This window comes from Coenobita brevimanus, chromosome 87, assembly GCF_032717465.1.
Source record: "Coenobita brevimanus isolate Jiangsu-jjx chromosome 87, ASM3271746v2, whole genome shotgun sequence".
Classification (NCBI taxonomy): domain Eukaryota; kingdom Metazoa; phylum Arthropoda; class Malacostraca; order Decapoda; family Coenobitidae; genus Coenobita; species Coenobita brevimanus.
The window spans coordinates 5,056,209-5,080,616 of record NC_137040.1 but is presented as its reverse complement, the minus strand read 5'-3'; the positions used below and the strand labels follow the sequence as shown (position 1 = coordinate 5,080,616).

The window sequence follows — 24,408 nt, the reverse complement described above, 5'->3', positions numbered from 1 at the left end:
GTAGGTTCATGAGTTTATTCTTATCATCTCCAAGCGATTTTATTCACCATAGGCAAGAGTACATATGAACAGAGTGTCCCGGGAAGAAAGGGCATAACTTTGGGAAATGATAGATGAGGGAATTCTAAGCAAAAAATGTTTAATCAATATATATATATATATATATATATATATATATATATATATATATATATATTACCTTATTGCCTTAACCTGTCCTATCGCTCCGGTACGGCCTGCGGACCCTCCAAAGAAACAACGTCGTCTGTGGCACTTTGGAGTTGCAGATTGGGAGGCCCTCAGGCAGTACGTCTTTTATTTTCCCTGGAATGATTATTGCTTCCATGGCCGGGAGCCATCTGAGTGTGCCTTGCGCATTACGGAGGTTATTCGTTCGGCCATGGAAGCATACATTCCCTTCTCATATCCTCGACTAATGCAAGAAAGCCTTGGTTTAATCACTCGTGTTCTAATGCTGTCCGCAACAAGAAGAGGGCTTATAAAAGGTACCGGAGCCAACCCACCCCTGAATCATATCTTGTTTCTGTTTCTGCCCGGAATCGTGCTAAGTCTGTTCTTCGCTCTGCTAAAAATAATTTCATCCATATTAAATGCTGCCAACTCTCCAACTCGAATTCTTCCCGCTCTTTCTGACACCTTGCCAAAAACCTTTCTAACAAGTTTACCGCATCATCCTTCCCTCCTCTTTTCTATTCTGATGGCTCTGTAGCTATTTCTTCTACTGATAAAGCAGATCTCTTCGCTCAGACTTATTCCTCCAATTCCACCTTAGACGATTCCGGTGCTGTTCCTCCATCGCTTCCCCCCTCAGACTTCCTCATGGCTGACATTGAAATTTCTTCAGCTGATGTATTTTCTGCCATCACTGACCTCAAAACTAACCAGGAGTCCCTCCTGTTGTCCTCAAGAACTATGCTTCAGTGCTTACACCCTGCCTAGGTAAACTCTTTCGCCTTTGTCTGTCAACTTGTACGTTTCCTTCTTGCTGGAAGTTTGCTCTCATTCAGCCAGGCCCAAAGAAGGGTGACCATTCCCAATCCTCTAATTATCGTCCAATTGCTTTAACATCCTGTTTCTCAAAAGTTTTCGAGTCAATTCTCAACAGAAAATTTTAAAGCATCTTTCCTATCATAACCTTCTTTCTGATCGTCAGTATGGGTTCCGTCAGGGGTGCTCCACTGGTGATCTTCTCACCTTCCTTTCAGACACCTGGTCATCCTCCTTTCGGGACTTTGGCGAGAGTTTTGCCATTGCACTTGACATCTCAAAGGCTTTCGATCGAGTCTGACATAAATCTTTAATTTCCAAACTACCCTCTTACGGTATTTATCCGTCTATCTGTGCCTTCATCTCTAGCTTCCTTTCTGGTCGTTCTATAGCCGCTGTTGTAGACGGCCATCATTCTTCTCTTAGATCTATCAACAATGGTGTTCCTCAGGGCTCTGTCTTATCACCAACTCTCTTCCTTTTATTCATCAATGACCTTCTAAGGTGTACATCTAGCCCTATCCACTCGTAAGCTGATGATTCCACCCTTCGCCTTTCCATTCGGTTCCCGCAACGTCCATCTCAGCAGTTACTTCAACAAACAAGGGATGAGGCTATGGCACACCTAATGTCTAACTTGGCTCGTATCTCTGACTGGGGTAAAAATAATCTTGTTGTTTTTAATGCATCAAAAACTCAGTTTCTACACCTATCAACCCGACACAATCTTCCACAGGAGTACCCACTAATGTTTAATAATATTCAGCTTAATCCTGCATCATCCTTGAACATGCTTGGGGTTTCATTCACTCGGGACTTATCTTGGAAAGATCATATTGCATCTCTTGTAAAATCTGCTTCCAAGATATTAGGTGTGGTAAGCCAACTCCGTACCTATTTTACCCCTGCACAGTTGTTGGCTTTATACACGGGTTTTATTCGCCCCGGTTTAGAGAACAACTCTCATGTGCGGGGAGGCTCCCCACATACAGCTCTTCTCAATAGGGTGGAGTCAAAAGCTTTTCGTCTCATCAACTCTCCTCCTCTTACTGGCTCCCTTCAACCCCTGTCTCTTCGCCGCATTGTTGCATCTTTATCTCTTTTCTATCGTTACTTCCAAGGTCACTGCTCCTCTGAACTGTCTGCTTGCATCCCTCCACCTCTACGACGGGTGCGTAGCACCCGTCTAGTAACAAACTCTCATCCCTTTTCTGTCAAAGTCTCTAATGCAAGAGTTAACCGTTACTCCCAGTCCTTCATTTATGCAACAGGTCAACTCTGGAACTGTCTCCCTCTGTCTGTATTTCCTGCTTCCTATGATCTCCAGTTTTTCAAACGCAGTGTATCCAGGCATCTCGAAATGAACGGATCTTGATTTTTGCTCTCTTTTGTATTGTTTTTGTTTTTTCTTGGAGGGAACGGTCTGCGGGCCCTGGCCTTTGGTTCCTTCTTTCTTGCATTAATATATATATATATATATATATATATATATATATATATATATATATATATATATATATATATATATATATATTATATACTCCTGAAATTAGCGATATTCGCCAGTTCTACCCGCTCATACGCTGACTAAACTAAGCTTCATCCATTTAAACCGTAGGTGTTCAAAACCATTACTTCTGGTTTGTCTGATTATGGGAGAGTGTGTTGGATTCAGTAGCAAACCGGAAAACATCCAGTTTCTGGGTATTGCTCACATGAAGCAACCTGCAAATCAGGATGATTATGTTCAGTAAAGATTTATCCTGTTGTTAAACGAGACAATTAAACTGTGGACTTAAAAGAGAAATCCATACACATGTCAGGTTTTTGTGAACTTTTTAAAGTACACAAGAACCTGAACTTTTTACAGTCTTAAATGTTTCATGCAAAGGACTGAAAAACAGTGAAGAGGAACACCATAAGATCAATGAACTATTTTAAAGTGTCGTTTTTGTTGTAAGAATGTCAACACACACGTACAAAGCACATTATTTTGCGCTTTAAATAAAGTTCCCAACATTAAACCTTATCTCGTCTGATTATCCGACAGTTTCGGCCAAAGTTGATTTCTCTTCCAAACTGGTAGCACTGTGATCACCAGCTATCTGATATACCTATCATTTATAAACTGCCCTTGCAGCGCAGTGATGTCATAGATACGCTTAAACTCGCAAATACATGCAATCAACATGGATTCATGGGTTTTCATAACCCTTTTTCTGCTAGAAGTTTGTAATTTTAGGAAAGAAAAAAAAAGGGAAAGCAAAGGCTGAACACCCAGGCCTAGGAAAAAGGTTTCTCTTCCAGGGAAAAGTTGAACGCAAGCCAAATGAAGATTCATTCATTTCGATATGCTTGGACATATTGTTTTTAAGGACAGAAGTTCATGAGCAGAAGGTAATACAGACTGAGGAAGACCACTTCAAAGCTGACTAATAAAATACACGATGAACTAAGGGTATCGGTAAAAAAAAAAAAAAAAAAAAAAAATCATCTAGCATTAACCAGAATCATTTTTACGTGGGAGCCCAATATTAGGGTTAATCGATGCGCAAAAATTTATACCCTTAAATGTTGAAGATTTTCCTAATTTCCGGACCCTCGTAGTAGGGGGCTGGCCTGCAGATGCCTTTGTCGCTGAGTTACTGAGTACCTGATATGATATTTTTTTCCTTTGCAGCCTCCTAAAGCCTCCAGGACATTTACAGGGACTTTTTTTAGGACCCCCTTAGATGGTCCATCCGGCAGGAGTCGCTTAGAACTTTTTTTTTTTTTTTTTTTTTTTTTTTTGAGTGGGGGAGGGGATAAGAGTTCCGTGAAACGCCGGGAGATTTTCGTGAAGCATTTAATGGATTTTACTTTGCTCATGTGTTCAGACTTTTTTCTTCACATAAAGCTGAGTTAGCCTTTTCATTGAGGATTCGGCAGCAAACAGTTTAGCTATTCAAGAGTGAACAAGAACAAAGTACTGTGGTAACCAGAACATAGCCCCTCAAAGGTAGCCAAATAAAAATGTCAAACGGTAATCAAAGTACAAACCCCTGACTAAATACTTAGGCGTGTCCTAATCAGAAATGGGGTTAAACGAGGTAAATTGTGATCCTTTGCCTCCAAGACACAACTTTAACCTGACTAAAGTATGCAGGCGATGGATTAATAGGCCTAAGTAAATAGTAGACGTAGACGGTGTGGTGAGCAGAAATACGGCAAACACACACACACACACACACACACACACACACACACACACACACACAGAGTTCGTCCTCTTCACTGATGAGCACAAAAAACACACATACACACAGACATACACACAGAGAGCAAGTCGGCCCTCTCCACTGCCTTACCCCTACTTTTCTTTTTTTTTCTTCTTCTTCTATCGTGCCAGATCCGCAATACCCAGCTATTTTGATCTTAAATTTGACCGGTTTTCGTTATATACAGCGGTTACTAAGCACAGTGCTGGGAGAGAGAGAGAGAGAGAGAGAGAGAGAGAGAGAGAGAGAGAGAGAGAGAGAGACAGACAGACAGACAGACAGACAGACAGAGACAGACAGACAGACAGAGATTTTTTTCATGTATCCAACTCTGGGCATAGACTAGGATTAAACATTCCGTTCCCAGAGGCCAACAGTCCTCTCAAATGCAAGATATGACAGCACACACCCTCACATGTCACCGTTTGGGCACTAACACCGCACCATCTATACCGAAGCATACTAGGGTTGTCTCATTCTTACCTGGTGTGATGGTATTAGCGGGTGGGTTTCTAAGATTATGTCGGTGGGTCCTGTGCAAGATTATTTAAGACGGTTTTAGCGCTATTCAACTCTTAAATTATTCCCTGCCACAGTCGGGGATTGATCTTACGGCCCCACGGTCACCAGTCTACTCCCCTACCGTTGGTGTGTGTGTGTGTGTGTGTGTGTGTGTGTGTGTGTGTGTGTGTGTGTGTGTGTGTGTGTGTGTGTGTGTGTGTGTGTGTGTGTGTGTGTGTGTGTGTGTGTGTGTGTGTGTGTGTGTGTGTGTGTGTGTGTGTGTGTGTGTGTGTGTGTGTGTGTGTGAGGCCAATACACAGGTTCCTGGTGGTTGTTGCTGGTGATAATATCTTGTGATCACTGGTTGCCAACTCCAATGACTTTGGTTTGTTGTTTGGTATCGTATCTGTATATTATTTATGTGTCTGTGTGTGTGTGTGTGTGTGTGTGTGTGTGTGTGTGTGTGTGTGTGTGTGTGTGTGTGTGTGTGTGTGTGTGTGTGTGTGTGTGTGTGTGTGTGTGTGTGTGTGTATCACTAAGTGTGGAACTTTATCCTCATCTTTGATAATATACTCACAGTAATTCTTGGATGTTTTTTTTTATCGGATTGGGTGCATGTACTGGCTTTTTTTTTTTCCTTTTTTTAATAGACAAAGCCAGAAGCAAAGGCTGAAAGTTTCCAAAAGTTTTCCCATTCAAAACCAAATGAACGAGAGCGACAAAAATAAGAACTGTTCATATCGAGATGCCAAGACACTTTACAGTTTAATCAAGGCAGGATTTTTTTTTTTTCAGGCATTATTCTCAAAATGAATTAAATCTTCTGATGTTAGCCAGAATTTACCGAAGTATTCATTTAGTCCTGAAAAGGTTAACAGACTGAAGGCCGTAAGCGGACAGAGTCATATTGAAAAGGGCAGTTCCAGAGTTAATCAGCTGTATACGTGGAGAACTGAGAATACAATTAATTCTTGTATTATAGAACTGGACAGAAAAGAGGCGAGTGTGTGTGAAAAGACGGGCGCTGCGATCCCACTGTGAAGGAAAAGGTCTGTAGGGTGCAGTGTGGCAGGTGTGTGGGTTGATTGGTACATTGAGTGAATTTGGTGGTATGATTTTGTTAGTCTATGTGGCGTTCAGTGTATTAGCCTGTATGCATATAAGCTCCTTGGTGTTGCAATATGGCTGCTTCCCCACCTCACGACACCCGCTACCATCACCCAACCCCCACCACCACCAGCGCTCCAGTAATGCCACATAATTACGGCTTGCTTTACGGCGCCTCATGAACGATCACGCACAAATTTGCATAGGAAATGATAGGATGCGGGGGATAGGCGAGCAGCTTTTTTGTGGCAGAGAGCTGAACCAAAGCCGACTGTGTACCCGACGGCCATAGACGGACAGGGGAAGGAGTAAGAGGTGAGGATGAGCAGAGAGGGATAATGGTGAGGGTGAAGGTGTGGGGGATGATGGTGAGGATTTGGGGAGTGATAGTGAGAGAGAGGGTGTGGAGGGAGGATGATGGTGAGGGTGAGGATGTGTGGGTGATGGTGAGGGTGTATGGGGGTGATAATGAGGGTGAGGGAGTGGGGGTGATGGTAAGGGTGTGGGTATTGGTGTGGGTGAGGGTGTGGGTGGGGATGAAGGCGTGGATATGGATGTGAAGTAGGTGACATTGTTGGGGTGAGGTTGTGGATGTGAGTGTGAGTCATGGTGGGGTAAGGGTGAGGTGGGTAGTGTACCTCGGCAGGTTGTGTTGCGCAGGTTCTTAAACGACCACAAAAATAATTTTAGATGCTTAACCCCTCCACTGCCACAAGTCTCCCCAAAATTTAATAATATCATCTGGCGAACTGCCAGAATGCAATAAATGCATTATATATATATTTAGGAAAAAGTTACTTAATTGAAGAGGTTAATTCCTTCTGCCGGAGGGTTCTCTCCTAAGCTGGTTTATATCGTCTGGAGTTCGCCAAAATAATGTATAAAAAGGCTTGGTAATGAAAGCCTTATTACTTTAGCCTAAGGCGCCTATCCTAAGTTGAATAAAACTGTCCAGTGGTAACGTGAATAAAATACAAAATGTTAATATGATACTGAAGAGACTGAGAATATGTAGGTTAGGTTTTTCTGGCTCTGTTGTTATCTTAATTGAGAGGCGATTACAAGGAGTGTCTGGCAAGGGGGTCTATACTTAAAAATGTGCTCAGGAGGGCGCTGCCTGCCTCTAGTGACCGATTCAGTGTGCTTTTTGTAACGCTTGAGTGAAATCTCTGCATCACATCTCGGCTTCCCTTGAGAAATGTGAACATTTGCAGAGGCGAATATTCCTTGTCTTCATCTAACTTCGATTACTCAGGCGGGTCGAATCCCGTAAAGACAGGGTTGCACGCCTATCTAGCGGACCGAATGCACAAGTGAGCCGAGAATCCCAATGATACAGTTTCCCTGCACTGGGCTAAGAGCTGTTATAACGCAATTTGCATCTCAACTCCAGTACTATTCTCTTCTTTCTGAGTTGGCTGAATACATAAACGCTACAAACTGGCAATGAATAAAATTAGTCAGAGCCACTTTATTACTATATGCCGCAGAAGGGAGAGATGCGCAATGATAGTTTACTGGTTTATGACGTAAAAAAAAGATGAAACCAAATTCAGAGTCTGTTAAATTATTCGTTCCCAGGAAACTCGAGCGAGGAAAAGACCAAATTTTGCACTGCAAAATGTATAAAGAATAAGATGAAGATAGTGCCTGGATTAGATCCGTGAGAATCATAATTGAATTTATCAATAATTTACAGATGAATGTAATACTCCTCATATAGACAGACATAGGTATGGTGCTACAATTTATATATATATATAGGCCTATATATATACATAGATAGATAGATAGACAGATATACACTCAGTCATTAATCTGACTCCACTTTAGACCTTCATTTCGCTTCACTCATTTCTGCATACATTTCTTCACATACACGCCTAGGAATGGTAAGAATACAGACATCGTTGTATACAAGAGGTAAATGGAGATTATTTCCAGTTCTTTCTCATAATGAAAGGTTTTCACTATAATGAATAAAAGAGTCTGATGATAGCAAGAAACAAGTACAATAATATTTGATGCAGGAACTTCAGGGTTCTTCGGTTAATGTCACTGGTGTGGTGTGTTGTGGTGTGGTGTGGTGGGGTGATTTTGTGTAGTCTGCTTTGAGAGGATGGAATGGTGTTTTGTGTGATGTGGTGTGGTGTGGCTTCACTAAAGTCACTGAAGTCTACGGGAGTGAAGCATCTCGTGTCCGAAAGTCATTGCTGGGAGACAGACGAACAAGGCTTCTACAATAGATCTTCCGAAAGTCATTGCTGGGAGACAGACGAACAAGGCTTCTACAATAGATCTTCCGCACAAGAAAAATATAAGTGAAAGTGCCATATATGTAAATGTGCATATCACCTGGTCAGTTAGCATATCAGGTAATTTGCTTCCCTCCATCATCGACTGCTTGAAGGGTACCCACCACTGACACATCATTAACCCCTTCAGTACGAGATCTTTCCAAAGCTAATTAAATATCTTCTAATGGTAGCTGGAATAATAAAGTAGTAGAGATGATTGTGACATTGGCAGTAGTAATAGTGGTTTGCCTAACAATTCATGGGTACCTCAGCTAGGATGCTTTATAAATCACCGAGGGAGCAACATATGGGACAAGACAATGAAGGTAGGGGCTGTTGTAGGGGGCCAGTAGGGGGGGGAGGGAGGAGTTAGAGGTGAGGGAGAGGGTAAGGGAGGGAGGTAGCACACACAAGCACCGCCCCATCTCAGGTTACCTCTCCCTCCTTCTACCCCCACAGCTCCCCTTACACTGCCATTCTGCTGGTGATCCCTGCCTGCCCCTCGCCCCGCCCATCCTTTCTCCACCACCCAGCTGTGCCCCTGTTCCCATCAGTTAGGCTCATCATCATCATCATCATCATCATCACCATCATCATCATCATCATCTGTTTTCATTTTCTTCAGCATCATCATCTACGTCGCCTTCAAAATCATCAACATCATCATCGTCTTTTTTCACGGTAATAAATGGAGTAGGCAGGATTAAGAAACAGGAGATGGCAAACCCAAACCAACATCTACCAGCAAAATGCCAAGCAAGAAATGGACTGCATATCCATTCACTGATCATGTAAAATCTCGAAAAACTCAGCTGTATACACCTCAAACGTATACACCTTGCACACTATAGTATTTATAATGATTAAGTCCCTCTCACAACTCCTGTAGGGTAAAGACTATGATGTCGACGCTTTTATTCCGATGACATATTTAATCTTCTATTCTTGTTACCACCGGACGATTTAATTCAACATAGGGAGAATCCATCGCAGTGAAGGAGTTAATTAAGCCTTTATCTAACCCCTCCTGTACGCAAAGTCTCCCTTCTGTTGAGTATTATCGTCTGTAAGTACGGGTAGCGAAAATGAAGGTAAAGAAAAAGTCATCGGGAAGAAGCGATTGATTGCAAGGTTAAAAAAGGTTGTAACTCATTATAGGTTTGCAAAAAAAAAATAATAATAACCAATCATACTCTTTCTGTAACACACACGACTCATTTCGACGCAAATATGTACGAGTAATAACAAGATATTTTGCGTGTGGCCATAAAATGCTACTCTTTCTCTGTCCGTGTAATAGCCTATCTAATCCTTACCATCTAATTCTGTTACAAGGAGGCTGACACTCAACGTCTAGATACCAGTAATTTCAGTTCTGCAGGCAATATCAGTTTCTGCTCATTATACAGCTTCAGTGAACTTCGAGCACACAAACAGAATGTGATAGTTATGCATATTATATAGTGATGGCAGCCTGGTCTATTTTGAATTTTTGTGTGAGATATTAAGCCCAAGTCGACGGTAGAGATATTAACCATTATATCTAAACCAACGTCATGCAGTTATAGTCAGCTTAAGAGTCGACGGTCTACGATTTTCATGATACTCAAATTCGTCCATCTTCCAAGTATATCCTTGTGTCCATCCCACTCCTCCCTCTCACTCTAGTCTTTCTTCTTTTTTTTTCAGTCTAAAATTTCTGGCTTTATTCGCCCTCACAGTCTACTCTCACAGGGGGCACTCTCTTATTTTTTTCTTCCACCCTTCTACGTCCTACCTTCATCCTGTCCCCCTTACCCTGCTCCACCCTGTCCTCAGCCATCTCCATTATATCCTCACTCTTCCCCATCCTATCCTCACTCTACCCCGCTCTATCCTCATCCTGCGCCACCTTCCACTCTCATCCAGCGCCACCCTTCACCCTGGCCGTACTTCACTATGTCACTATGTTCCACCCTACACTGTTCACCTTACCATCTTCACCGGCACACTTTTACGCACCATTTTGCTATCCATTTTCTCTTCCACCCTGACACTTTTCTTCACTACACCCTGTTCTTCTCTACCTTCACCCTTCTTCACCCTACCCACCCACCCTGCCTACCCCATCCTTGATGGCCATTCACAACAGACTATGGCCCCTTTCTCTCCTCTCTTCCTCGCAATTACATTTTTCCCTCTTTCCACTCTTTCCTTCCTACTCACCCTCCTCCATTTTACCACTTCTATATAAAACTCTGGTGGATAGAATTTCTCTCGGATGTACAAAATAGCTTCGTGTTAGCTTGAATAAAACTCATAAAACCAATTGCCCTCACTGCAGCAATTAGGTTAACTGAGACAGGCTAACAATTTGACTACTAGAATTAAGTAAAAAGTGATGGCTAAGGTAAAAGTAAGGGCGGTGTGGTAAAGATGGAAGTGGTGTCATCAGTTCATTATATTTTAGCCAAATAGGCACAGGCTAGACAGTTCGTTCCCTGAGACTTAACAGAACTTTGCACAATAACTGACTCAATGGACCTTCTTATACCACCGCTTGGGTGTTAAAATCCAGCGTCCATGCTGAATAAATGCGATGTCTGTCTCACTCAGGATTAGTGTGATGGCATTAGTGGAGGGGAAAGTATGTCACGCCGTTATTATCTTGTAAAGGATTGGTTACCACTGTCTTCATAAAATTCAAAGCCCCAAGCTGTTCCCTGCGTAGTCTGAGATCAGGCAAGCGTCCATTCAGTTATCAGTCTACAGCCGGTCGTTTGGTGGATTAGGAGGCTTCGTAATATCTTGTCCATCGTGGAGTTATATCTTATTACTCTCTTATTTGTTATTTGTATCGTTTTAATATTGACGACCTAAATTTGTATGGCAGAGAGAAAGAGGGTAGCTGTGTGAGTTTATAGTGCGTGTACGGATTTTACTGTGTGTGTGTGTGTGTGTGTGTGTGTGTGTGTGTGTGTGTGTGTGTGTGTGTGTGTGTGTGTGTGTGTGTGTGTGTGTGTGTGTGTGTGTGTGTGTGTGTGTGTGTGTGTGTGTGTGTGTGTGTGTGTGTGTGTGTGCGGGGGAGGGAGTGGCGAACACGTCAATAGGATGCTCCTCCTTGTGTGTGTGTGTCTGTGTGTACGTGCAAGGGAAAGAGTAGAAAAGCAGAGGGAGAAGGAGAGAAAAGAAAGGAACGAAGGAAAGAAAGGAAGGAGAGAGGAATGAAGGAGGGGTAAGGAGAGAGGGAATGGGATAAAGGGAAGAGGGAGGAATAAGAGTGGGAGGAAGATTAGAGGAAGGGCGAGGTAGACTAGAAACGAGGAAGATTCAGAGGTGGAGAGAAAATGAAAAGAAAAAAATCAGGGAGAATAGGGGCAAAAGAAGGGAGAGAGAAACAACAGACAGGGAAGTGGAAAAAATGGGGGAAGAATTAAAGGGTAAGAGGAAGGACTATCTAGAGGAGGGAAGGGAAGAGAGGGAGGGAGAAGAGGGGAGAGGGACGGACGGAGGAGGAGAGGGAGGTAGAATAATGAGAGAGGGGGAGGGCGGGAGGCAGAATAGAAGAAGGATGGAGGGAGGGAGAGAGAACCGAAAAGGAAAGGAGGAAAAAAGAAGGGGAGGAGTCGCGGGGAGGGGCTCTGGTGGTTCTGAAAAGAGCAGTTCCATTGACGTGTGTGTGTGTGTGTGTGTGTGTGTGTGTGTGTGTGTGTGTGTGTGTGTGTGTGTGTGTGTGTGTGTGTGTGTGTGTGTGTGTGTGTGTGTGTGTGTGTGTGTGTGTGTGTGTGTGTGTGTGTGTGTGTGTGTGTGTGTGTGTGTGTGTGTGTGTGTGTGTGTGTGTGTGTGTGTGTGTGTGTGTGTGTGTGTGTGTGTGTGTGTGTGTGTGTGTGTGTGTGTGTGTGTGTGTGTGTGTGTGTGTGTGTGTGTGTGTGTGTGTGTGTGTGTGTGTGTGTGTGTGTGTGTGTGTGTGTGTGTGTGTGTGTGTGTGTGTGTGTGTGTGTGTGTGTGTGTGTGTGTGTGTGTGTGTGTGTGTGTGTGTGTGTGTGTGTGTGTGTGTGTGTGTGTGTGTGTGTGTGTGTGTGTGTGTGTGTGTGTGTGTGTGTGTGTGTGTGTGTGTGTGTGTGTGTGTGTGTGTGTGTGTGTGTGTGTGTGTGTGTGTGTGTGTGTGTGTGTGTGTGTGTGTGTGTGTGTGTGTGTGTGTGTGTGTGTGTGTGTGTGTGTGTGTGTGTGTGTTTCTCTTCTTCAGTGTCTATTGTCTCTGTCTTTCAATTTCCTACTTCTTAGCTCTAATCACTCTCTTGCCAGTTCTTTAGCCGGCTAGCAATCCGTCTATTTAGCTATCTCCCCTTTACTAGTTTAGTCCATCCATCTGTTTGTGTCAAGTTATCCATCTAATCATCCATCCGTCCATATGCCAATCTATATAAGGTTAGTCAATCAATGTTTCAAGCTAATTAGATAGAGAGCTTTGTTTTTAGTGTTTCCTGATCTATATACTAGGGTACTATGCCTCTGTGACCTGGGACCGACAAGTGTTGACTCCTGAGGCCTGTGTTTTTCCGTCTTATATCACCTTTGCTTCTGCCCTATCTCAAATTCATCATTATCCCCTCCTTTTCATCCCTATCTCACCTAAGGTTGTACCCTATCTCGCTTTCATCATCTCCTTTCCCCAGGTTCACGCCGCAGCTGAGCGCCTCGTATGGCTCAGCCTGTGTGCGCTGTGAGACCATACATATCCTTTTATACTGCAGTACCTCACCTTCTACGTCCCCTTCCCCAGGTTCATGTCGCAGCTGAGCGCCTCGTACAGCTCGACTCGCGTCCACTGTGAGAACATCCCCGGGCTGGTGCGACGACAAAGGGTGCTGTGCAAGAGACACCCCGACGCCATGGTGGCCGTCACGGAGGGCGCCATACAGGGGGTGCGCCACTGTCAGAAGCAGTTCCACCACGCCAGATGGAACTGTTCTACCATACCGCGGGATGCTTCGGTTTTTGGCAGACACGTAGTTAAAAGTAGGTAGTTTTATTTTCATGCTTTAAGTGAATCCAACTGTTTTGACATACAGACATTTATACACAGTTCTTTTCCTGGGTTACGTCTTTCCCCACAGCACTCTAGCTCTGGCTATCGCATAGTTCTCTCAGAACTAGAAGTAACCCCCTCTACCTCACACACACACGTCACACACCCATACATGTCAACAGTGCCTTTACACGTAGCCATCCACAGGGGACGGCACTGTCAAAAGCAGTTCCACCAAGCCAGATGGATACTGCTTTACTGTACAGCGGGATTTTTTTTTTTTTAGTCATGTAATAAGAAGTGGATACTGCGGTTGCGACTGATAATACCTCTACGCGTTTTGGGGGCAGCTACACTTGCTCGATACATAGACCGATAAAAGTGAACGAGACTCAGACCACCGTTCAAAGTTCACAAAATGTTAAAGCAGTTTTATTAACTATGAGCTTCTCGTCATCTTGTCGATCACATGCTTCGAGCAAGTGTGGCTGTCCTCCATAGGTACCCATGTTGGTTGCAGCATGTATACCCGTATACAGGTTGTTAAAGAAATCGTGTGAGAAATTTCAGGGAGTAACTCTTGGGCTAATTTTCAATAATAAATTCTCTGTCAGCATTGGCTGATATCTCAATCATTACGGAGATGCAGGATGGCCTTATGAGTAAAAATGATCTTTATTCACTCAGAAGATCGCCAGTAATTGTGTTTCCTTTAACGAATGAAAATTGTACACACGTTGGTGCAGCGTTTTTTTTTTCCTCATATTTATTTAAAAAAGATAACGTCCTGAAGCTTCTTACAGGGTTTCGAAACATCCTTTATAACTTCTAACCTGGACCAGTAATCTTCCCACAACGCACCAGCAACACGGACTCACACATTCTCTAATGTTAACAACATCTCTATATACATAGCTACATATATGAACGTATTTACCGTATAATCATATAGAAAATCGTCAGCGTCAGAAACAAGTCATGACACCAGACAGAACTGTTCAGCTGCACCTAGGTATTGACCAGGTATAGATCAGGATGACTGTTCCCTGAGGTCCAGTAGGTCTCACACACACACACACACACACACACACACACACACACACACACACACACACACACACACACTCCGACCAAAACTTGTTGCGAGTTCAGGCTTAATAAATAAAATAAAAAAAAAAAGAACATCAAGATGTAAAATGCATAAACAATCGCTAAGAAGGCGTTGCTGCAAAGCCAAGAAAACCACTTAGAAAGAAACCTCTAGAAACCCACTTATATTTTTTTTTTCAAGGCGATTATTATACTTCAGCTACAGACTGACGCACGAAATAAAAGCTTAATGTGTCATATTTATATATATGGGATGAGTAGATGTTACATAGCTAGTGACAGTGTGAGTTTGTGAATTAGAGTCATGGTATTAATGTGATTTTTTTTTCTATTCTACATATCTTACGAATAACCATGCGTTTTATTTTCTCCCTCTCCCCTTTCGTTCTTGATTTTCTGTTCCTCTCTCTCTCTCTCTCTCTCTCTCTCTCTCTCTCTCCCTCTCTCTCTCTCTCTCTCTCTCTTTCTCTCCTGATTACCTCTCTCTCCCTTTCCCTGTGTATCTCAATGTCAATCTCTCTCCTTTCATCATCACTCCCTTCCCCTATCTTTCATTTCATCTCTATCTTTCCCCTTTCTCTTCCCCTTCTGCCACTCAATCTTCCTCTTCCTCCTCGGTCATTCCCTCATCATTTGCCCTCCTGATTGACCTTGTCTCTGTCGCTATCTCTCTCTCTTTCTCTCTCTCTCTCTCTCTCTCTCTCTCTCTCTCTCTCTCTCTCTCTCTCTCTCTCTCTCTCTCCTCTCCTCTCCTCTCCTCTCCTCTCCTCCATGCAGCAGGTACGCGGGAGTCAGCCTTCGTGTACAGCATCAACAGCGCTGGTGTCGTGCATGCCCTCACTCGTGCCTGCAGTCGGGGCGCCATCGCTAACTGTGCCTGCGACCTTACGAAGCAGGTAGTTATTGATATACTGTTGATAATTTATTTCGGAATTCCAGAGTTATTGGCTTGATTTCAGGCTACGTACACTCATAATAGCAGTGTAGTTCTTGTGCCGTATTGTTGTTGAGTAACGGTGATGGTAATGATGTATACCCTAATCCTTACGTAATCTCCAGACTCTCTCTCACATTGCAGGGTGAGCACCATGACAGGGCGGGTCAGTTCACGTGGGGTGGGTGCTCTGACAACATTCGTTACGGTACCGCCTTCGCCAGGAAGTTCATCGACGCCAGAGATCGCGGTCAGAGGGATGCCCGAGCCCTCATGAACCTACACAACAACAGGGCGGGCCGCAAGGTGGGAGCAGAAAGAATAGTGGGGTAAGGGGAAGCAGAGAGAGAAGTGAGGGGTAGGGAGGAGGTCTGAATGCAGTGTGAGTCTTTCCATAGCCTAATTTAGGTCCTGCCTTCATTCCTGTTATCCTAAACCGAGGAGTTGGGGGTAGGAATGGAAGACAGTACGGAAGCAATATGAGGGGAATGGTGCCGGGAGACTGTACGTGCATGGTGAGTAGGGCTAGTAAATTAGGAAAAGAGGATGAGGGTCCGTGGGGAAGAGGAGAGAGGGAGGAGGGGGAGAGAAGAGATGAACGTTAGATGTATTCGGTCGGATTCCAACATGAGGTGTATTCTGTCCCAAGGTGTCTGATCGTGTAGGTCGAGATAAAAATAATAAAAAAACACCTTTTTGTCAGAGCAAGCCGTTCTCATTGCCAGACTTACTGCAGGTAAAAGTAAGGAACGGAATTCCAATGATACGAACCAGTGAAATGGTCTGGCCTTTTACCAGTTTCTATCCCACCCTACCGTACACGACTCAACAAACTGCGCCAGAAGTCAAGCCTAAATGTGTACGTAACCTTTCCCTATCCTTCCTTCCATTATTTCACGCAGAGGGTGGGCTGCAGAATTGGGAGAGGTCAGAATGCAAGCTGTGAGAGTGGAGTAGGGAGTGGGGAGGAGCGGAAGGGGAAGGGGGAGAGCATCGCGTGAGGTTGGATGTTGCGTGTAGAAGGTGATGCTGATGGTGAGGTAAAACATGATTCCTACCCAGTGACCTCCAGAAGTACTTTTGTCTCTACGTAGCAACACCCCTTCTTTCCCTGACCTTCGTGCGATGCTTAAACTCAGGATATTACTTGGACATTCTGTTCTACCAGCTGCTAGAAGATTTTATTCAGCTGAGTTGCACCCCTGTCCGGCAGTGTGTTAGTTTATAGAAGGAATCTCAGGGCAGGAAGATTTGTTATTAAGCAGAGACAGAAACACTAAGAGGTCGCATGGTCGAGGTGTCTGTCACAGGAGGCATCGTCGGGTCGCGCAACGTTGGCAAAGAGATTACAGCAGAGATCTTAGAAACAAAGGACATGATGATCAACTTACTTAGATAACAACAGAAGTAAAAATTACGAGGAAGCGAGTAATAACTAAGGGGGAAGCGGGAATTAAATACAGATTAGAGATAGTGTCATATTTTGATGGGCTTTGGAGGCTTCGTAGCGCCTTTTACTTAGTCATTTATTTCCATATTACTTTTCAATAGTTCAACTGTATGTTATTTATATTTTCTTTATGTGGACATGCTTTCAATCAGTATTATACAAGAGATTATTGCTGATATTTCTTCTAACTCCTATAGCCACGTGAGGTCTGTCCTAAGCTAGTTATTACCGTCTGGTGTTAGCAAGGAGGAAAGACGTCTCTGGGATATAGGTTAACGTACCATATTTAGGAACAAAGTGGAAAGGCAGAGGTATCTACCAAGGACCCTCTTACGATTATGAAAATTCGAGATCAAAAGTGCAAGGTGAGGAAAAACCAAGAGATGAGTGAGGTTGGTATCATGCAGGCGAGATGAGTGAGGCTGGTGAAATGAGTGAGGCTGGTATTTGGTAGGCATGAAGGTGGAGTGAGCCGGTGAGTGTGGCAGGTGAGATGATTGGTGAGGGGTGAGCGTGATCATGGCCAGGGAGTGAGTGAGAGTTTAATGAGAGGGTCGGGGTGACGGAGAGGAGGCAATGAGGGAGTGCAGGGAAGCCAAATGCGATGGTTTTCAAAGCTTGGAAATGCTGCATAGGTGTGAAGAATGGGTAGCGGGGAGGGTCGGGGGTCTGCAACTTCGCAAGCAGCACAGTAATTGTGAGGTGTCGGGAGAACAGAGAGTGGGAATGGATTTTTAAAAAAATGGGTGGGATCTGGAGAGGTCAAAATGAAGAGCTGAGAGAATGAGCCAGTGCTTAGTATCACAATATGTTTTCGAGGAGAATGAAATGAAATGGGTGTCTCCCTGCAGAGAACTAACCTAACCAGCTTTTTTTTTTTTTTTTTTTTTTTTTTTTTTTTTGGACAAACACATGAAGGCCAGCTCTGAACTAAGAACCTTTTTTCTTCACTCACAAAAAACAACAGTTGTTAATTTTGGTTACATTTTGTCGTGTTACACATACTGTACAGTACATAAATTCAGCTAAAATGTTTGTTTAAGTTCGGTAGTAGTTGGCTGGCTACCACAGACCCAGAGAAATACAAACACATGAGTGTTGTATGTTTACAAGTTAAGCATCAATCCGCACGATCAGTATCTGAGCGGGAACTTCGCCACAAGCACGCACAGCCCAAGTCCAGTTGCTACTCATGCCGTTGCAAGTGTTAATGAATATCTTGGATTTCCTGTTTCTAAACCGTTTCCAGCAGCTGATGGTAATAACGAGTTGGCAAATATATAAATAAATAAAAACTGCACCATGACCACTCCAAATAGGAGGATTCTGGACGAGATTATTAAATGATTGTGCTTGTTGCTTTCCTTTACACCTAAGTACTAAAAGACGTAGGCCTACAGTGATCACTTTTAACTTATTTAGTACCAGTGACTAATTTCTTCACTCCTGCAGTAATTAAGTTCCAGCCTAAAGCCATCGCGTTCTCCATATTCTTGACAGTACCAAACGATTTTACTCGGGCTAGGAGAGCACCCAAGTAGCGAAGCTATTGAAGGCTACAGTTCACGCAACCCCTAAAGTTAGGGAAATCTTGAGCTGAAAAACATAGTTTGGCAGTAAAAGGAAAAAAAAGACATCATCGTATTGAAGAGGCTAACCAGTATCCCTACAGTAGTTACTTTCCACAGCAGTAGTAACTCATATCCACTCCTTTACTAACCCTTGCGCGATCTGAGCAGCCCTAGCAATCTATTCCAATTAACGCCATACGATTATGTTTAAGTAAGAATGAGTATAGGAACCTAAGACTGATAATAACTTTCTCCTCCCTCTTCCGCTCCTTCTGGGTCACCGACAGGGCGTACGTAAGAAGCTACGGCTGGAGTGCAAGTGCCACGGGGTCTCTGGTTCGTGCACGGTACGGACCTGCTGGCAAACCATGGCACCCTTCGGAGCCACGGCGCGATGGCTCAAGTCCCGCTATGACGAGGCGACGGAGGTGAGCATGCTGCCTGATGGGGGCAGACTCGTGCCCAGCTACGCACATCACAGACCCCCGAGAAAGAAGGACCTGGTATTCCTGGAGCCTTCGCCGGATTACTGCCTCGCTGATGCCACTTACGGTACGTGGAAAAAAGAATAGATTATTAAACTCCGTGGGAGGAGAGAAGGTGCTCACATTGTCCATACGTTACAGGCAGATTGTGAAATCAGTAATTTCATTAATGGATAGTCATTTCGTAAATTGGGGTTAAATTGGGTTGGGTTAATTTGAGTTACGTTAGTTAGGTTGACGTCAAATTAGGCTGGGATAATCAGCGTTAAGGTAGGTTAGGTTAATTTAGATTAAAACTAAATTTGTTAGGTAGAGTAATCATGGTTAACTGTGGTTATGGTTTAGGATCTCTTATATATATCTTATTCCAAATTAACCTTACCTGACCTTTCGTAATATAAACCTAACCTAGATTATCCCAACCTGACCAAACCTCAGCCAAATTTAACCTAACGTAAATTTACCCAACCCGGTTTAACCCTATTTCAGAAACTGACTAGTCATTTCACGAACTGATTGATTTAGGTATGCATGTAACATAGAGAGACAGACAGGTAGATAGATATGGGAGGAAAGGATAGCAATGGTATCTAGAATACTACATACGGGACTGCATCATCATCTTCAACACATAACACTTACGGTACCTCTCTTTTCCTCACAGGTTTCAGAGGTATGGGTGATTGCTATGTTGATACTTCTCTCCCTTCTGTGTTTTCCTTTACAGGTGTCTTGGTCCTAGCCACCTTATTTATAGAGGAAATAAGCTTATGATTTTGATGATGATGACGATGGTAATGGTAACGATACTGATGTCGAATCAAACTTTCTCACATCTCTCTCCCGCCACTCCCATACACTTCGCCGGCACAAGAGGGTGAAACTGTAGTCTCATTAGTTTGCGATTGTGACCGTAACGCGTCTTGCACCTATAATCTGCTGTATTAACTGCAATCTACTGACTGACAAATGTACTGTAATCCAACCCCGGCTTCCTTCACCTAAATTCCAGTGATTCCCTAGGAATCACTGGAACTTAGCGTTAATTGATTGTCAGACTTAATGGCCCTCGTGCAGTCAATAGGCATAAATATAACCCTTCCTCTTCTTGCCCTACAGGTTTTACAGGTACAGGGGGTCGGGAATGCAACGCCACATCGCGGGGTCAGGACGGGTGTGAGTTCCTGTGCTGCGGCCGCGGGTACACCACACAGCGCCGCCTTGTGACCAGCAAGTGCGAGTGCAGATTTCAGTGGTGTTGCTCCGTGGATTGCAAAACGTGTTCGGCGTGGAAGGATCTACACTTTTGCAACCTGAAATACGCGCCTCCTTCCACGTTAGGGCCATCACCTACGTCGCCCCTCGCCTTGTCTGCTCTGGCGCAATCTACCCTACAAACGTCTTCTCTGCCAAACTCCGCTATCGTTACGAATAGGCACTGACTGGCAAGACAAATGGTTCGTTCACTACGAGGTCTTCCCATTACGAACACCACTGCTGACAACGGCCATGGCAACAACAACAGTGCTTTGAATTTTACCGCCATATCGCCAAGCCAGCATCAGCCCTCTCACTACCACTTATGGAACAGTATTGGCAGTGTTAAACAATAAGGGGATCTGACTCTTAGTCCGTAGAACACAGGACAGAACTTGGATGAAGAACATAGGATTTGCCAGTCTTGCTCACTTTCTTGTGTTTCATCTAATATCGGTATGATGAGGTCGTCTGTTTTATTCCTGTTACCTCCAGACGATTCTTATTTACTTAGGAGCTAGTTCTCGTCGTGGAGATGTGAGAACAATTTTGAATAAACTCTTCAGTACAATGGCGCCTTTTCTTTATTTTGATCTCGCTACCGCCAGACTTTTACCCGTTACATAGGAGTACACAGGAAGTACAGATGACGGGAGACCTCTTGGCCCATGATGAAGTTACCTATTGAAAAAAAGAAAAAAATAAGTCTACTAAGACCTAACCAACGTGTAAGAGAAAAGGATAGAAGACTCAATTCTCGCACTGAAGAGCTTAAAATCGGATATCCAAAAGTCCTCTGAGAGAAAACAGCACTATCAACGGGACAGAGATGGAAAATGAATGAGTTAAAGATTAGCGACCACGGGGATAAGAGTAGCATATTTATTTACAGTCAACTTCCTCGGTCGTTCTTTCTCTCCTACGAACACTGCAATAACTGATGATGTAAGGATACGAAGAAAAAGAAAGAAAGAAAAAGAAAAATCGTATTTGGAAGAGCCGTATCTTATCAAGGCATCATATCGGGTATCGTGGGTCAAGATGGGTATAATACTAAAGAACGTCCGATGACAGAAAACTGTCCTCACCGTGGGAGAATAAGAACTTATTTTTTATAATTTTTTTTTCTTCCCGCCAAGTCCTAACGACTGCTCCACAAACTATGACGGTACAGCACACAAAAACATTACACCCAGAAAATTTCCCAATAATTGAATAGCCGTGATATTTCTCAAGGACTAAAAATTTCTGAAAGAATTAGGAACACAAGGACTATAAGATAACTAATACTTGAGTAAAAATTATGGTGTTATGAAAAGCTTGTGTATCATAAAAAGGGGTATATCGAATGAATTTGTCAAGTACTTACAATAAATGAATTTCTGAAGTACATATAAATACGTGGATTATAATGTGTATATATATATTGTAATTTTAAGCTTACATACCATCGAAATAATTTTCCAAGTACGTACTTATAACGAATGAGTTTTTGAAAAACTCATGAATGCATGAACTAGAAATGAATGTAAAAATGTGTGTTCAACAGAGACCATTTAACCAATATATTAATTAGGTATAACGAATGAGTGTTTGATGTATCTGCGAATGCATGGACTATGTGAATATAAACCTGTGTAAATACGTGGTTTTATGCTGAAATGATGTACCTAACTATACTTTGTACAGAACTATGTCCAAAGGTGAATTTATGTTATATAATAGATGTGCTGGTGTTACGAAATGTACTGCAGGAGGATCTCGGGCTAAAGTGGAGAGAGGCGCTCTTCCTCTATACCTTTGAGAACCCAACAATTATACGCTCTCATCAGCTCCTTTCCTCCACACGTACAGTCGCAGTCAACACCTCTACAGTACACTGTCTCGGAACTGTGTTTAGACCCAGAGAGATCTTACTAAAATATTCAATAAAGCGGGTGAAATCTTGCTTTGCCAGCTGAAAACCTCCAATATCCACACTCGACCACAACTCGCACCTTACCACACCCACCTATGCTCTCTTACCTATAATTATGAATTTAATTTAGCATGGACTAGTTACAAATGGAGTCAGTTTGAGGGAATATGGGCAGGTGTGAAAGGGTGTGAGGTGTACCAAAATATATATCTTATTTGGGATATACCATATACAGCTTCGGATAATGCCTATAGTTCCTTTACACCAGTGGCCTTCCCCCCATCCGCCATCTCCTTGGTCAGCGTTTTCAAAATAAAGGAAGCGATAAAGACAAATCGCACACCAGGGGACGCTCAGAATTTTTTGGTGCATTTGCCTTTATTATTGATATTACACAGGCATGTATGAAAATTACAGTACACCAGCCGGCCTAATTGCATAATCAGGCTGTCGGCCCAGTGATAATGATATAGTTAATATTTCTCATGAACATCAGCTAGAAGTGAGATATTGATGTGCATATGGTACAATTAAATTTAGGCCTTTAATATTTTTATGGGATATTCTTCGACACAAAAAAAGTCCGTATGTATAATATTTGTTGTTCTCATTATGAAATGAGACTTTTTCATTAGGTGTCAATTATAAAAGAAATGTTTATGCATGACATCATATTGTATACCACATGTTTAGGTACGCTGCAGATCAGTAGCCTACCATTTATTGATCTGTAACATACCTACACATACGTATCCACAGAAGTGATTCAGTTATAAAAGCTATCCAGAATTTGGTGAAGGAGCACTAATAATTATCGACTCTTGGAAGGGGCACTGGGCAAAAAATATAAGTGGGGGGGGGGGGGCTCCTGTGAAACATTTCATTACACTGTATCAGAGCTGAGTCAAACCACAATGTGGCCTGGAATCTCAAAATGAAACGATCACGGTTTTGATTCTCTCTCTCTCTCTCTCTCTCTCTCTCTCTCTCTCTCTCTCTCTCTCTCTCTCTCTCTCTTTTTGTACTTTTTTGGTAAACGAACAGTTTTTGCAGACTCTGAACCTTCAATTCCTTAATTTCCCTCACATACACACACACACACATACACACACACACACACACACACACACACACACACACACACACACACGAGTAGAGAATAGATATCTCCTTTTGGAAGCTGAAAGTCCCAGACGTGTGGAGGGATAATTGGGCGTGACTGTACTGTACTGTAATTATCACCTTAAGTGTACCTAAGTGGTCTAGGGTTCGCTGTGTACACGGACAAGGGCATCTTAGTAGCCCACACCCTTTTCTTCCCCCACCTCCCATCCCTACTCGACCCTTCATTTTCTCTCTCTACCCCACAAGCGACCCCCTCCACTCTTCCCCCTCCCTCCGTCTTCTCTGCTACGGACTCCCTGAACCCGACGAGGGCCACGTTACAGGGGTTCAAGCTGGGTTCATTTTGGCTTCTCTCTAATTAACTCCTTGACCACCACGATGACGCCTTATTGTCTTGTTCTTGCCTTATTCTCATTTTTTTTTTTTTTTAGCTTAGGAGAGACTTCGAGGTGGGGGGGTTATATAAAGCCTTCATTAACCCTCTCAGTACAAGGGGGCTCTTCTGAGCCGAATAAAACAGTATATCAACAGCGAGATTAATATAAAATCAGTTGTCATCGTACTGAAAGGATTAACCTGTGCTATCGTGGCTCAGTTACCTAATTTCATGTTAATGTTAATTCACATTTAAGGAACTTTGAGTAATAAGTGCATGGACGTATGATCCATTTCACTGGGGGACTGGGTCTATTGCCTCTGTAGCTTCTGCTGTTCTTGTTTAATCTTTCCTGTGTCTCCATCTTGTCCATCACAGTTAGGATTATGAACATGATAATAATCGTGATTTACTTACAACACTAATATGTACATTTGTTCAAATGATGCTTAGGTTATCTTCACGACGTTCTTTCGATTCGACAATGTACAGGTACTGTTAATGGTTCTGCTGTACTACTTCAAAACTTTGTGAAAACCTTATGACATCTTGCTGTTCTGCCCAGCAAAAATGAAACTAATTTCAGTCTCGTTTCATTAATCTGGAACTTCAGAATATATATATATATATATATATATATATATATATATATATATATATATATATATATATATATATATATATATATATATATATATATAGTCTCCACGAAGTTGCTTAAATTCGAGCCTACAAATCACACACACACACACACACACACACAATATATATATATATATATATATATATATATATAATATCAACATTGGTCTTCCCAGTTTCCTGTTACGAAGAATGTGTATATAGGCGCCAAAAGTGAGTGATTGGGTGCCGGTGATCCTAGTCATGTAGGAAGTACAGTCTGGGCAACTGTGCTGTCCCGTCAATACACGTTACCAGAGTATAAACGGTAATCGCAGGTGGCACAAATCATGTCACTGTGTTGCGTCTGTCGCCAACTCAGC

At 43.0% G+C, this 24,408-nt stretch overlaps 1 protein-coding gene across 1 annotated transcript in view; it reads left to right on the top strand.

The window, feature by feature from the left end:
- Positions 1 to 20,187, top strand: part of LOC145410968 (protein Wnt-2b-A-like) — a 97,790-nt gene extending 77,603 nt beyond the window's left edge. The window contains exons 2-6 of the mRNA XM_080281024.1: positions 12,933 to 13,168; positions 15,069 to 15,184; positions 15,367 to 15,528; positions 18,531 to 18,795; positions 19,848 to 20,187. Coding sequence (XP_080137150.1) covers positions 12,933 to 13,168; positions 15,069 to 15,184; positions 15,367 to 15,528; positions 18,531 to 18,795; positions 19,848 to 20,170 — 1,102 coding nt within the window. The 3' untranslated portion in view covers positions 20,171 to 20,187. The remainder of the gene's footprint in view (positions 1 to 12,932; positions 13,169 to 15,068; positions 15,185 to 15,366; positions 15,529 to 18,530; positions 18,796 to 19,847) is intronic.
- Positions 20,188 to 24,408: the final 4,221 nt, after the last annotated feature.